General features: G+C 41.6%; 1 protein-coding gene across 2 annotated transcripts; it reads left to right on the top strand.

Moving 5' to 3' along the window:
* The first annotated feature begins 1,512 nt into the window (after positions 1–1,512).
* On the top strand, positions 1,513–8,232 carry smpdl3a (sphingomyelin phosphodiesterase acid like 3A). 2 transcript variants are annotated; one of them, XM_020496479.2, is made up of 8 exons: positions 1,513–1,777; positions 2,144–2,357; positions 3,597–3,741; positions 4,027–4,123; positions 4,314–4,477; positions 4,689–4,869; positions 6,200–6,324; positions 7,003–8,232. In XM_020496479.2, exons 1-8 carry the CDS (start codon positions 1,675–1,677, stop codon positions 7,303–7,305), a joined length of 1,332 nt encoding a protein of 443 aa, XP_020352068.1. In that variant the 5' UTR covers positions 1,513–1,674; the 3' UTR covers positions 7,306–8,232. The 2 variants fall into 2 exon arrangements, with proteins under 2 accessions (XP_020352068.1, XP_020352069.1); XM_020496480.2 differs by lacking the exon at positions 2,144–2,357 and having other exon boundaries at positions 1,516–1,777.
* Positions 8,233–15,981: the final 7,749 nt, after the last annotated feature.

Genomic DNA, 15,981 nt, shown 5'->3' with positions numbered 1-15,981 from the left:
ATGGGTGTTGAATGTGGAGGATGAGGGCTGCAGTAGATATCTCAGATAGGGGGGAGTGAGGCCTAAGAGGTTTTTATAAATAAGCATTAACCAGTGGGTCTTGTGATGGGTATACAGAGATGACCAGTTTACAGAAGAGTATAGAGTGCAATGGTCTGTCCTATAAGGAGCATTGGTGGCAAATCTGATGGCCGACTGGTAAAGGACGTCTAGCCGCTCGAGCACTCTTACCTGCCGATCTATAAATTACATCTCCGTAATCTAGCATGGGTAGAATGGTCATCTAAATCAGGGTTAGTTTGGTAGCTGGGGTGAAAAAGGAGCGATTACAATAGAGGAAATAAAGTCTAGATTTAAATTTAACCTACAGCTTTGATATGTGCTGAGAGAAGGACAGTGCACCGTCTAGCCATACTCCCAAGTACTTCTATGAGGTGACCTCATACAAGACCTCTAAACCCTCAGAGGAAGTAATCACACCAGTGGGGAAAGTGGCATTATTCTTACCAAACGACATTACCTTTGTTTTGGAGGTGTTCGGAAAAAGGTTAAGGGGCAGAGATAGCTTGTTGGACACTAAGAAAGCTTTGTTGTAGAGTGTTTAACACAAAATCCAGGGAGGGGCCAGCGGAGTATAAGGCTGTATCATCCACATATAAATGAGGGAGAGAGCTTCCTACTTCCTGAGCTATGTTGTTGATGTAAACTGAGAAGAGCGTGGGGCCTAGGATCAAGCTTTGTTGTACACCCTTGGTGACAGGCAGTGGCTGAGACAGCAGATGTCCTGACTTTATACACTTCACTCTTTGAGAGAGGTAGTTAGCAAACCAGGCCAAAGACCCCTCCCCAGCCAAGCATACGCCTGTTGTATTCGGAGCATGTGATAAATGAAATTTGATTTTGATCCTTAGAAACAACCACACAGAGGAAAGAAAGGCAAACCAACGATGTAATGTAATGATGCAAAACATAAGGAAACTAACGCTAAGGGGATAGACTTGATATTCTTCAGTTTGCTGCCATTTTTTCTGGTTTCACATTTGTCTTCAGTGATCATAAGGTAAAATGTATCTAAAACAATTGTAATTTATATTTACAATACCCTTATCCAAAGGTTTACTCATTTACCTAGCTCTATCAATAGCTCTTCTCAATTTGTAAATTACAGTGCATGGATAATGGTGTTATTTAATTGGAAAAGAGAAATATTTTGTTCCACTTGCAACCAACAGTTTGCTAGACCTTATTGAACGTTTCATCTCACATAAAGATAGTGGAATTATGATAGAAATAAATCAAGTCAGAATACAACATATCTGTAGACACACCTCCACCACACCTCCATTTCTATGATCTCCACCCGCAAAGAGTAGCAGGTGAATGGCATGCTATTCTCATGTTAAAATTTATGGTCAGAATAGGAGTAGAGAGAAGTGCACAAAAAGGGAATTACGTTCAATTTACGCGCGTTTAACTCGGGTCAGAATTCCCCCCATGCGCTCTCTTGACTCGCTTAGGAATTTATCACGTGACCGTACTGTTCGTTTCAGACCTGGACAAAGCAGTCACATGAGCGCCGTACTTCCCGTTTGTATCAGCTGAGAAAACGTCAATGATATATCCAAACAACTGCAATTTGTCTCACTGTTTTTTTGTTTTGTTTAATGTGACAATATGGGGGTCGTGTCCAATCTTCTATTTGGGCTGCTGTCCAACGTGCTGCTGATTTACGCGGCGCCACTTTCACCTGTAAATAGCATTCACCTGCCAAGCATAGGTAAGTTGTTTATAGCGTTGATTGCACCCATGGATTATGTTGAGTTGTCAAAATCATTTTGCTTAGAAAATGAAAGCGCATGCTGGTGTTTGCTGTTTGTGTTGTATTACATGCCCGTGTATTCTTGTGTTTAACGTTTAAACCAGGTTTTACTTCAGAAAAGTTTTATAACCCAACCTACTAAAATTACATATTTATTTTCTGGGGAAAAAATAATTTGTTACCTAGAGTTAATACGTCCTGGTCATTTGATGTGACTAGAGTTAATACGTCCTGGTCATTTGATGTGACTAGCATGATTTACATCATCCCCTACAAGTTATAAAGTAGATTGATATAACATGCCAAATAATATTTCAATTTCAGGGAGATTCTGGCACATCTCTGATCTGCATTTGGACCCCACGTACCATGTGACTGATGACCACACCAAAGTGTGTTTCTCCTCTAAGGGTGTCCCAGCCTCAAACCCTGGTCTGTTTGGAGATTTCATGTGTGATTCTCCCTACCAGCTCATCCTGTCAGCCTTTCAGCACATGAAACAAGTGGCCCCACAGCCAGAGTTTATGATCTGGACAGGGTTTGTAACTGTATATGTTATGAAGAGCCATATGTAGTGTGCCTGTGGATTCGTATCCCTATTTCACATACAACAACATTGGAGAAGTACAGTTTGAGAGGGTTAAAAAACAAAACAATAGTAAATAGCTTCCTCTTTCCTTTCATTGGATAACAAAAAATTATCTTGTCACAGATGGAATTGTTGTAACATAAGCAACAAATCAGTGATCTTTTGGAGTTAAGTTAAACGTAATCAATGTCTGTATAGCAGGGCTGCCCAATTCTGGTCCTGGACGGCCTATCCTTCCAAACGGGGACACCATGGGAGTGCAATTAACTACCAGGTAGAAACAAAAAACAGAAGTGTTTTGGCCCTCCAGGACTGGTATTGGGCAGCCATTGTATAGTCATTCAGCTGGAACATTGGTGTAGCACACACTGCCGCAGTATACGTAAGGCGGGCCCACGATAAAATATTAGCACGTCATAAGCCATGATTTTTTTTGGAGGGGGGACTACAGGAAATTAGCTTTAAAACTGGAGAAAAAAATCTCAGCCTCATGGCAAAATGTATAGAATGGCAGAAAATGAGCTCTAAAACAGCACAATTTTCTCTCAGCCTCATGGAAAATGTGTAAAATATGCTTGCACCTTACATTACGCCACTGGTCTTGAATCTGCTTTAAGCTGTGTGCGTCGCTATCCAAAATAAAATAAGTAATTTGCACATGAAGCCAAATAAACCATAAATCTTCAATACAAGACTTTCTGCTGATATGAAAATGAAGTGCTATAAAGTCATTAAAGCCAACGTGCAACCAGTGGGGGGAAGGACGACTCAGCATCAGATAGGTGTGCATACAGTATGAATAGAGTGAAGAGCGACGCATACGGAAGACTATTAAACATGAAGTAAATGCTAAGCTAATGCCTGAAAATATGAATTATACATCACATGAAGGGTTATGTACTGCATGTGTATGGTGCTTTGTCATTCCAACTCATAAATCTCCAGTAAATCAGTTAAGCCTGACATTTTATTGGCATGTATAATGTGTGTTAAGCAGAATTAATATGCTTTGGTGAAAGGCCCCTTCCACTGCACCTATATTAAAATGTGTGTTTAAAAAGCCAACCCCTGGATTACAAGGATTTAGGGGTAATACATGAGCACATATTTGTTTTACTTTATAAATTATGTCCTGGGCTCTAATAAGTTATTAAAACGGGCTTAACCCCCCCCCCCCCCCCCCCCCAGAGACAGCCCTCCACATGTCCCTGCAGGGGAGCTGTCCACAGACGTGGTAATCCAAGTCATCAGCAACATGACTCAAACCATCAGGGAGTTCTTTCCAGACATGCTAGTGTACCCCGCCCTTGGGAATCATGACTACTGGCCACAGGTATTTTATTTACAGTATTCCACTTATGGGGAGGTGATTTGGTGGAGAAGTACCTGTGATGTATAGTCATCTGGCCAAATGCCGATTGTGGTAGACTCTGGGTCAAACCAGAGATTGAGTCTGTACATCTGAAAGATGAATGTTTTTTGGAAATAAAGGAATTTTTAGCATAAATGAAAGATGAGCAGCAGCAGTTTGTCATTTTCTCTCAACAGAATGTTTGTTTCATTTTTGTCAGTCTATATGCCTACTCTATTTCCATGACACAGTGGTCATTCTTTTCAGGATCAACTTCCGACATCCACTAATGATATTTACCAGGCTGCAGCCAAACTGTGGGAGCCTTGGTTAAAGCCAGAAGCCCTTGTAACTCTCAGAGAAGGTAAGCTGATTGTGTTTAGAACATGGGAACTAGTGTTAGGCCTGCTGATCAGGCCTCTTGGTGCCTGGTATTACTATGCATTTGCTTTTTGCATTGTTTTTAATCTACATACACATGTACATATTGATAATCCTTTCAGAACTCACAATAACTTGATACAATAACCTTACTTGACCCTGAATTTGTGAAGGTGGATTTTACTCTCAGATGGTACAGCCCAAGCTGCGACTGATAAGCCTGAACACTATCCTATACTATAGCCCTAATAAAGTGACAGTGAATATGAGTGACCCGGCTGGACAGTTCCGGTGGCTGCAGGACACCCTGGAAGCATCTGCTCAGAGCAGGGAGAAGGTAAATAGGTCATCGCTACATTACTAATATCTCTTTGTCTATCCAGGTGAGGATGGCTTCTGAATAGTCCTGCATGGATCCTAAGCAGCCTTATACGGAAGACAGGATAATATACAGCAAATAACATGGAAGACTGATTATATCTTTTTAAAAGCAATATTTTTCTCTTCTGGTGCCTTAACATGCTGTTCCTCCTGTCGTCCCTCTGTAGGTCATTGTAATTGCTCATGTTCCAGTGGGTTACTTGCCCTTTGCCAGGAACACCACCGCCGTCAGAGAAGCCTACAATGAGAGACTTGTGAAGATCTTTCGTGACTACAGTGACATCATCTCAGGGCATTTCTATGGCCACACTCACAGAGACAGCATAATGGTCTTGCAGGACCAACAAGGTGAGTCACTGGCTAGTGTCAAAGCTCTGTGTTACTGTCATCAAGGGATAACTGACTGGGTCAGGATGAGGTTTGAACATTATTTTGTATTATCTGAGATCAAATTATTACATCTCCATCCTACATATCAGTTGCCTGACGACTCATACTGAATTTAATTCCACTGCTCTATCACAACATGCATTCAGTCTGAGACTGCCATCGTAGAAATCCTTTCTGCTGACATCAAATTGAGGGGCATTGTACAAAACAAGTTATCAGCGATTGGATCATCTCTAACCAATCAAAATAAACACTGTTGAAAGTTAAAATAGTGGAATTCACAAGGTGCAATTTCGAAAACATTTTTAGATTTGTTAAATTAGTCTAGCTAGCTCTCTTATTTTGTAGTATTCATGGCCAAATTGCCTCCAATTACCTTGCCTCCAGGTGGCCCCTATTGATTTTGATAGTCACACTCACTCAGATATATTAACATGGCATAAATCATGCCCAAATTTGTAGAATTGCAGGGAATTAGCTTTTAAAACTTCTCCCTACCCCATGGCAAAATGTGTAGAATTTCAGAAAATTGGCTATAAAACTGCAACAATAAAAAAAGTTACACGTGGATTTGTATACCTTTTTGTTAATAAAATCTTTTTTCTCTTAAGGATCCCTCTGTACGTTTTAAATGCTAGGTTTTAATCCTGGTTCTGAGTTAATGTGTAGCGGCTAATTGTATAGCTTATAGGCTATGTGTGTGTAGATTAACTGAGGTGAATGAAGCTACAGCCTCTAATGGGTTAATGGCTGGGGTCATTTTTACTTGTTTTTGCTGTTCTCCATAGCATTTTCGACCTCAGTATAACTCGGACCCTGGCTCCAGCCCTGGGCCCAACCCATCGGTTTCTGGGACCAATCAGATCGGCTTGAATGTGTTCGCATTCGAGAAGTCATCAAGGAGGAGAACAAATTTAGAATCATTCTAGAGAAGAAATGTTAATGGGCGTGGCGTTTGGCCGGAGCGATGTGGATTGGTAGCCAGACAAACACATCAGGGTGTGAACGAGGCATCATACACTGAGTAATCTTTTGTACCTTTCCAGATATAATGACGCATTTAGATCATGTTCAACACTGCCTCAAGTTAATCAGACAATTCAAATCCACCTTTCATCTCCTATGGGTTCAGTGTTACAATGACTGCCAGTGTTGGCTAGAATCCCCACGGCCACGAAAGTGCATGTTTGTCTTAACTAGTTTAACTCAATGGAGGAGGAACTGAGGAATGAATGCTTTTAGCCATTTATTTATTTACCCAAATCATCCTCATTTGTTTGCTTTGAAGGGGAACCGGTTAATTCCCTGTTTGTCACACCGGCTGTTACTCCAATCAAGAGTGCAGAAGAGCCATACTCCAACAACCCAGCCTTCCGCATGTACCACTATGACCCGCAGGACTACAGGCTGCTGGTAAGTGCAACCACCATTATCCAGTGGTTTTGGACAGGCCCCTTTCATTTGAACATGTTTGGAAATATCCATTGATATAATGTATTATCATCCTCGTGTCTAACCTCATTAACTCTCTCAAGGGGATGTAGGTAGCCAGAACTATTTCATCATTCCCACGCAGAGGCCGATTTCAGTTCTGCATTTTCATTTTCCCTCTTATCATTAAGGTCTGCACTGATCTGTCCTTGTCTTGGTTTATCAAAGTACAGAAATCCCCATGTGATTCTCGCTTATACAACATAGAGCTCAGAGTAGCTTACAGGTGATTTCAGTATCCCCCTTAGAGCTAGAACATGTTAGCACTGCAGTAAGCTCCACTGTCAACATTGGGGAGGGCATAGCCCTTAAATATCTAGTAGCTCTACTTCCTGGGGTAATCTGTTAAGAAAAGGCCAGGTGGAAAATAAGAGTCAGAAACATATTGACTAAACGTATTAAAATTGGGACCATTCAGGTCAACGTCATTTAGGTAAATTAGCTCTCAACAGCTTAACCAGCCCCTAGACCCACAGCAATGATGTTCCTTCATGATTAATGGTGCTGTCACACATCACTACTTCTAATCAAGGTACTTTCTCAGAGTGGGGGTTTTACATGGCTTTTCATGGTTTTGAAATAGTCTTTCTCTCTCTGAAGGATATTTGGCAGTACTACTTGAATCTCACCGAAGCCAACCAAGAAAAAAGATCTGACTGGAAACTTGAATATGTAATGACTGAAGCGTTTGGATTAAAGGACATTCAACCACACAGCCTGTTTAAACTTGTCTTGAGTTTTGAAATGCAGCAAAGTAAAGCATTTCAAAAGTATTTTAGCCATTTTATGGTGAGCTATGATGATACCATTGTGTGTGATGGGGCCTGCAAGCTGACTCAGGTCTGTGCGGTGCAGTCCTTAGACCGTGCCTCCTATTCCAAATGTATTGAAAAGGGACATTAAAACAATTATCTTCTTTTTTGTGTGTGAGTTAATCTGAAAATTCAGGGATTTTATACGTGTAGAGATATTTCTTACGTTTTCACATGACCATGAAATGTAAATGTATTTTTTGTAATACTCTCGATTGAATAATTACAAATCAAATCAAAGTTTATTTGTCACGTGCACCAAATACAACAGCTGTAGACATTACAGTGAAATGCTTACTTACAGGCTCCAACCAATAGTGCAAAGAAGGTGAACAATAGGTAGGTAAGGAAATACAACAACAGTACAAAGACAGGCTATATACAGTAGCGAGGCTATATACAGTAGCGAGGCTATATACAGTAGCGAGGCTATATACAGTAGCGAGGCTACATACAGACACTGGTTAGTCAGGCTGATTGAGGTAGTAGGTAGATATGGTTGAAGTGACTATGCATATATGATGAACAGAGAGTAGCAGTAGCGTAAAAGAGGGGTTGGTGGGTAGCAGCACACAATGCAGATAGCCCGGTTAGCCAATGTGCGGGAGCACTGGTTGATCGGCCCAATTGAGGTAGTATGTACATGAATGTATGTATAGTTAAAGTGACTATGCATATGATAAACAGAGTAGCAGCAGTGTAAAAAGAGGGGTTGGAGGTGGGGCACACAATGCAAATAGCCATTTGATTACCTGTTCAGGAGTCTTATGGCTTGGGGGTAAAAACTGTTGAGAAGCCTTTTTGTCCTAGACTTGGCACTCCTGTACCGCTTGCCATGTGGTAGTAGAGAGAACAGTCTATGGCTGGTGTCTGACAATTTTGAAGCAAATCTGAAGTCGAAATATGTATATGATACCTTGAAATGTTGATTATATAATTGCAAAAGGCAAGATATTTTGACAAAATTTCTCTCTGAAATGTTATAATCAAAGGGAAATAAATAACTAACTCCTATGCACATTGTCTGTTTATTGTTTGAAAATATCTGGCAGTTATTGAATAAACTCTAAACTGAATTGCTTTGCTTGCAGTACAAAGCAAATTAGCTCTAAGTGAAACTGTTGCACAGAAAGTGAGGGCATTCATGAGAAAGATGTTTTTATTTTATTTCAATGAACAGCTTGTTTATTTTTTTACAAATAAAACATGGCACAACAATTTACTCTGCATTTGTAAGTTGTTCTGATATTATTTCTCTGAGACACCTATCTGTTTTCTGATGTTACTGAGATCAAGCTGTCTGGATGAAAGGGGCCCTAGTTTTCCCAGCTGTAATGCTGCACTTCTCTTCATGTGCTCCCCAGCCCCTTATATAGCTGTACTGTGAGAGAGGTTAACGCATGACCTCGGAAATGCCTCGCTAGACCAAACCACTCTGTAGGGGAGATGGGGGTTGAGCGGATGGGAATCAGACAGCCCCAACCCCATTTGACCCCATCTTCTCCTCTCCATCTCTTCCCCCCTCTCTCCTCTCTATCTCTTCCCCCCTCTCTCCTCTCTATCTCTTCCCCCTCTTCTCCTCTCCCTCTTCCCCCCCTTCTTCTCTCCTCTTCCCTCTATCCCCTCTTCTCCTCTCCCTCTCTCCTCTCCTTCTCTTCCCCCCTCTCTCCACCTCTTCCCCTCTCCCTCTCTTCCCCCCACTCTCTTTCTTCTACCCCCCCTCTTCCCTTCTCTCCCTCTCTTCCCCCCACTCTCTTTCTTCTACCCCCCCCCCCCCCTCTTCCCTTCTCTCCCTCTCTTCCCCCCTCTCTCCTATTCTCCCCTCTCCCTCTCCACACACGATCTACTCCAGGATGACTATCTGCCCTTGCCTTTTGGAATTGGGGACAAAATCTTTCCACTCATATGCCCTCAACTGAGTTTAGTCATTAGCATTCAGGGGCAGAGAGTATTGAGGAGCCACAATACCCGGTGGAAGGGACAGTGGAAATGAAGTTAGCGGTTGACATGGTGATAAAGACTACTCTGGGGTAACTGCAGCATAACTCTGGCAGGCCTCATTAATGACTGAGAGCCACTAATGAGCGTGAATCCCTGGCCTGCCAATCAGATAAGCTGTTTCATCTCAAAGAACCAGCCACTGATGGAGTGAAAAAGAGAGAGATGGGTCAATATTTTCCCTGTCGCTGTGACTCCATTTGAGAATAGAATGGGTCTCCTGCTCTTCAGTCTTCACTACCCCGCTAGCCACCCAGGGTTGTCCTGAGTTCAGGCCAGGTTTTAAACAACAGTATAAATCTAGTAGGAGACAGTGACTGAGGGCCCCTCCAACGGTGGGCAGTAGTAGTGAATGCCTGGATTGGCCTCCTCTACACTGAAAGAGAGGCAATAATACCAGTTCTTATACACCCTCTGAACAGGGATTTGGGTAGGGTGGAACTGAGGAGAGAGCGGGATATGGCTGAGCCCAGGAAAGACACTTCAACTGTCAGCAGCATTCTAGGCATCTTATGAGAAGGGAGGCACGCTTTCTCAGGAAGCCTCCAAGCCTCTACATTTCAAACCAAGAATCCACTCAGACAATAGTGACAGAAGGCTGAGTTCTTAAGCCTCGGTGGACTTAATGCCGTTATATGCCTCTGACCTTCATATCGCCTTAGAGATACAAGGAACTCAACAGCCTGCCTTGCTTATATAATGGAGAGTATTGCTTTACATCTTTTCAGTAATGTAAATAGTCTATGCTATAAAATGTACAAATCCAGAATAGAACACAAGTTCTATACGTCCATGTTTCTCTATCTGAATTGGATTCTATTTTGTACCTGTAGCCAATTAAGAAAGTAATAAGGCATGGTTAATGCTGTCACGTATGCTTAGACTTGTAGAGTGCTCTTTGCTTCCTGAAAACCTTAAGAGCTGTAGTTGTGAGGGACCCCAGCAGGTCAAGTCTACGCTAATTACCAGGCCTCATTATGGTCAAGGAGACTGTCATCAGTCGCCACACCTCACAGCACTTTTATTTCTGCTGGCTGGGTTTATGCTGCAAAACATTTAATCTGTGGGATTACTGTCAAGATTGTGTACCTGGGCAGGCCCTTGGGGAACTGGAATCTTTGGAATATGACTGTTAATTTCAGGGAATGGAGGCAGAGCACAGAACCCACTCAACACAGAATACACTGTGCCACTTTGATCAGGGAGACTGTTGTTACTTTAGAGGCTTTTATTCAACACGGAGAGCAATAACACAATGTTAGGTAATGGTGTCGTACCCAGTCTTAATATCACTTAGAGCATCTGTTCAGTTATTGAGGAGTCCCTATGGATTATTAAAAACTATTTAACATCCAAACATCCTCATGTCTCTTATAATAATAATACATGAGATTTTAAGTGCCTTTCAAAAAACAACAACAAGGAAGATCAACAGCAAAGAGTATAGAATAAGACAATTATACAAAAGCTGCTTAGCTAGGGCTGAGTAAGGGGGGAGCTAAAATTAGGGGAAAGACAGACTGAAACGGTGGGTTTTGAGATTGTTTACGTTAGATTACCTCACCCTCTCCACAGTCTTTCCATCTATGGCCATGGTGACTGAAGTGTTATGTGTTAGAGCCAGCTGTGCATTGTTTTGTTGTCCCATTTATCTTGGCTGTGTCTCCAAGACGCTCCGGGGTTGCGGAGGAGGAGGCGTAGTAGCCAGTAATGAACTTGTTCAGGCATTAAAACTGCCACTGGGTGTCTAGTAACAATTGCAGCTCGTGGTTGTAGTGTGCATGGTTATTATGTGGAGGTGGCGTGTGAACGGGTCTCATACCCCAGGTCAATATTTCACACCCTCAGTCTAATGAAGAGACAAGCCATAAGCCATCTTGGTGAAGACTAGTGCTTATCAGTGACCTGTCCTCACTTACCCTCCTCTCTATCACTTGATTTCAATGTAAGAGATTCTGATCCCATTTTAAAAGGACTTATTTTGCATTCAGCGACTAAAACCTAAAAGGGTGCCATTTAAAGTACAAAATAGACTAAAAACCCGTGGGTCTATTCCAGCAACAAGTACTTTGTGCTTGTAGACAATAAATTATGTTTCAAATCAATGTTGCAAGTTGTAACATTGTTGGATGACTCAGATATGACTTTACCACAAAATACCAGCCACAACCAGTAGGGTCCCATTACAGATAGTATAGATGCAGAGCCAGTTGAAGACCAATACAAACCCCTTGAATCATGAGAAGTATTTTTATTTCATCGTAATTTAACGAGGCAAGTCAGTTAAGAACAAATTCTTATTTACAACGACAGCCTACACCGGCCAAACCGGGACGACGCCGGGCCAATTGTGTGCCGCCCTATAGGACTCCCAATCACGGCCGGTTGTGATACGGCCTGGATTCGAACCAGGGTGTCTGTAGTGATGTGTCTAGCACTGAGACGCAGTGCCTTAGACCCGCTGCGCCACTCGGGAGCCCAAGTGTTGTATTACCTACTGAGAGTGAGAGATGGTCTGGATAGACGGTCAGACCTTTTCATAGTCACACCTCTATTGGGGCTCATCTTCAGGAGCTCTGTCAACAATGCATAGCCTTGGTGTTGAATCTGTGTCAGCAAGGACAAGAGGGGTCTGGTCTGTGACTGCTAAGTAACCTCTCTCTCCCCAGCCTGGCAATCCTCCTGTGGGAAATTCCTGTGGTTTGTAAATACTGCTTACTGTTCTGCTTATTGGCCAGTTCACTGTCTCGTTCCCAGCTTTGTGTTTTATTCACCGGAAAGTAATTGAGACTAGTATTGTTGGCCTACAACAAGGCTCAACCCGATGTAAGTGTTGCTTTGTTCCATTCAGGTTTTATTTTATTCATCAAGTATGGACATTGATTAATCACTTTTTACCTTAACTCACAGAAAGGTGAAGCATGGTCGTCTAATGATTTTTTACAATACAGGAGGTTGAAAATGTTTGTAAATTCACAGGAATGGCAAGTGTTTTATTGTTTTTATGTGCTGAAATGCAAGATAGCCATTTCCACTTCTATAAGCATTTAGTAAATCAAAAGTAAATCTAAAGTCTAATATAACTCTTTGTATAGCCAAATTCCCCTGTGGACCAACACAATGTTCTATTCATAGAGTTAACCTCATGTGATGCTAGCTCTCACACCCTACTCCTTCTCCTACAAAATATAAAGAGACTTAGTGAAACAGATTTTCAAAGCCAAACTTGGCACAGACCAGCCATTGAGAGGGAGGCATGGTGATTGTGCAATCCAGCCTATTTCCCCAACGATGGGGGTAAGAGGGGGGGTCTTGAAGGGGGAAAGGGCCAGGGGTGAGAGAGAGAAGGGGAGCAGGCAGAAACCCGACCAGGGGGGTTCCTTTCGTCTCATGCTTCAGTGGCAATTTGTCAGCCAGCATGAATGGCCGTCTTTATGAACCCACAAGACAGCAGTCGGGGTTCAGATCTGATTGAGCTCTAAGCCGATTGTACCCCGTTCCTTTGTGGGCCGAGCATAGCCCGTTCCCCCTCAGCCAATCGGCATCCAGCTAGGGCATTACCTCATGATCATATGATGTCTATGCCAATCACCCAGAAAAACACTCCCTCTTTTCCCCTTTGAGAGGAAGAAAGGCACTCTGGGAAAATAATGAAACTCCATCAGGCCTTCCATGAGAACCACTCTCTCCAGGAATACATTGACAACGGAGTGTAGAGAGAACAAAAGACAGATTTCTGCAGGGAAATATTTTACAAAGTGGCGTGTAGGCAGTCATGATTGAGGGAGTGTTTGGAAGTAGGCCAAACATACAGGGAAGATCACCATTATGGAGACTACTGCCAATTAACATGTTCCCCACTGGGCTCGGGCTGGAGATTCCCATGATACACTAGGGTTAAGCTATTGTCTTCAGACACAAAGCTCTGATTATGGAAGTGGGAGCTGTAGGTATGCGTGCAAGAGACAGTGGTTTGCAAGAATGTACAGAAGTACACTGATGTGAATTTAAGTTGTTTCATTTGGAAAGAATAAAACTGACATTCTTTTTTGCATGACAGAGTGAATAAAACTTCGAGCTATGACTAGTTCTCGAACCAATTTGTGGATTGTTTCTTGCTTCATTAACAGTAGGGTTTACACAAAAGTGAATAACTGACATGACACTTACTACAGTATTTACCCAAAATATTTAGTGAGACTATGGACAGTAGCTCGAATAGTTATCAGCCTAACATCATCTGAGAACAACATGGTAGATGTTAATTAATAAATGACCTACAACCCATAGTAGTAATGACCAAATTATTGATAAATCTATTCCTTGTGAGTTACATCTGTTTGGCATGGTGACTTACCTAACAGACTAACATCCTAAAGGATCATGTTCTACCTACCCCCGCCCTGTAGCTTAATCTAAAAACAGTTTCTTCAGAAAGTTTTCACAGCCCTTTACCTTTTTTTTGTGTGTGTTACAGCCTGAATTTAAAATGGATTTTCTGTCACTGGCCTACACACAATAGCCCATAATTAGATTTATTTTTATTTTTTACAAATTAATAAAAAATTAAAAGCTGAAATGTCTTGACTCAAGTATTCAACCCCTTTGTTATGGCAAGCCCAAAAAAAGTTCAGGAGTAAACATTTGCTTAACAAGTCACATAATAAGTTGCATGGACTCACTCTGTGTTAATTAATAGTGTTTAACACAGGGTTTCCCAAACTTGGTCCTTGGGACAAATAATCAACTAATCATCCAGCTTTGAAAATGTTAATCAGTTGTGTAGTGTTAGGGCAAAACCAAAACATGCACCCCTTGGGATCCCGAGGACAGAGTTTGGGAAACACTAGTTTAACATGATTTTTGAATGACTACCTCATCTCTGTACCCCACACATACAATTATCTGTAAGGTCCCTCAGTTGACCGGCGAATTTCAAACACAGATTCAACCACAAAGACCAGGGAGGTTTTCTAATGACTCGCAAAGGGCATCTATTGGTAAAAAAGCAGAGATTTGAATGTCCCTTTCATCATGGCAAAGTTATTAATTACAATTTGGATGGTGTATCAATACCACCAGTCACTACAAAGATACAGGCATCCTTCCTAACTCAGTTGCTGGAGAGGAAGGAAACCGCTCAGGGATTTCACCATGAGGTCAATGGTGACTTTAAAACAGTTACAGAGTTTAATGGCTGTGGTAGGAGTAAACTGAGGATGGATCAACAATTGTAGTTACTCCACAATACTAACCTAATTGACAGAGTGAAAAGAAGGAAGCCTGTACAGAATACAAATATTCCAAAACATGCATCTTGTTTGCAAAAAGGCACTAAAGTAATACTCCAAAACAATGTGGCATAGCAATGATTTTTTTTGTCCTGAATAAAAAGTGTTATGTTTAGGGCAAATCTAATAGAATACAATACTGAGTACCACTCTCCATATCTTCAAGCATAGTGGTGCCTGCATCATGTTATGGTTATGCTTGTAATAGTTAAGGACTGGGGAGTTTTTCAGGATGAAAAAAAACAGAACAGGCAAAACAGGCAAAATCCTCGAGGAAAACCTGGTTCACCACCCACTGGGAGATTAATTCACCTTTCAGCAGGACAATAACCTAAAACAAAAGTTGAAATCTACACTGGGGTTGCTTACCAAGAAGACAGTGAATGTTCCTGAGTTACAGTTTTGACTTAAATCTACTTGAAAATCTATGGCAGGACCTGAAAATGTTTGTCTAGCAATGATCAACAACGAATTTGATTGAACTTGAAGCATTTTTAAAAGAATAAAGGTCAAATTTTCCAGGTGTGGAAAGATCTTAGAAACTAATCCAGAAATACTCACAGCTGTAATCGCTGCCAAATGTGTTTTTACAAAGTATTGACTCGGGTGTGAATAGTTATGTAAATGAGTTGTTTCTGTATTTAATTTTGCAAACATTTGCAAAAATGTCTGAAAACATTATTTCACTTTGTCGTTATGGGGTATTTCGTGTAGATATGTGAGAAAAAACAGATAGTTCATCCATTTTGAATTCAGGCTGTAACACAACAAAATGTGGAAAACGTCAAGGGGTATAAATACATTCTGAAGTCACTGTATGTGGACAGAAGGACATATTTCCAAGTCAGTAATGATTTTCTAAAGACAGGCTTAAACCGATTGTGTGCCTTTGCTGCAGGTTTCCTTCCTTGGCTTTGTCCTTGGTTTGTAGTGGGGCAGAGCCTCAGTAGGCAGCATTGAGTAGTTCAGGGTCAATGGTTTTGCCCAGGATGGAACATGTTGGCCAAGGTCTTTGATCATGGTGGAGCCTGGGGGTCGTGACCCCTTTTATTCCACATGATAACAACTTTACTGACCCATGATACTATGTCTGTGTCCCTAATGGCACCGTATTCCCTATGTAGGGCATTATGTTTGACCAGGGCCTGCACTATGTAGGGAATAGGGTGCCATTAGGAACGCACAAAGCCCAACAGATGACCCCGCCTGCAGTTTAGGGGCACAGAGCTGGTTCATTTCTAAAGGCAGGTTTCCTCATTACATTTAGCCCCTGCTAACTGCCTTTTGAACTCTTGATGTTCACCATTGTTACATGCATTAACCAGGCTAGTTTGATATGGATATGAACAATTGTTCTGAGAAACACTGTACAAATAGTACTTTAAATGATTCACAGTAGAAACACTATTCTGACAACCTCAATATTGTCAATTTGACTTTGAATTCCCAAGATATTGTTTCTCCGCCCTTAGTTTACA

The sequence above is a fragment of the Oncorhynchus kisutch genome, linkage group LG12 (genome assembly GCF_002021735.2).
Source record: "Oncorhynchus kisutch isolate 150728-3 linkage group LG12, Okis_V2, whole genome shotgun sequence".
Lineage (NCBI taxonomy): Eukaryota > Metazoa > Chordata > Actinopteri > Salmoniformes > Salmonidae > Oncorhynchus > Oncorhynchus kisutch.
This window is presented reverse-complemented; position numbering and strand designations above follow the sequence as displayed.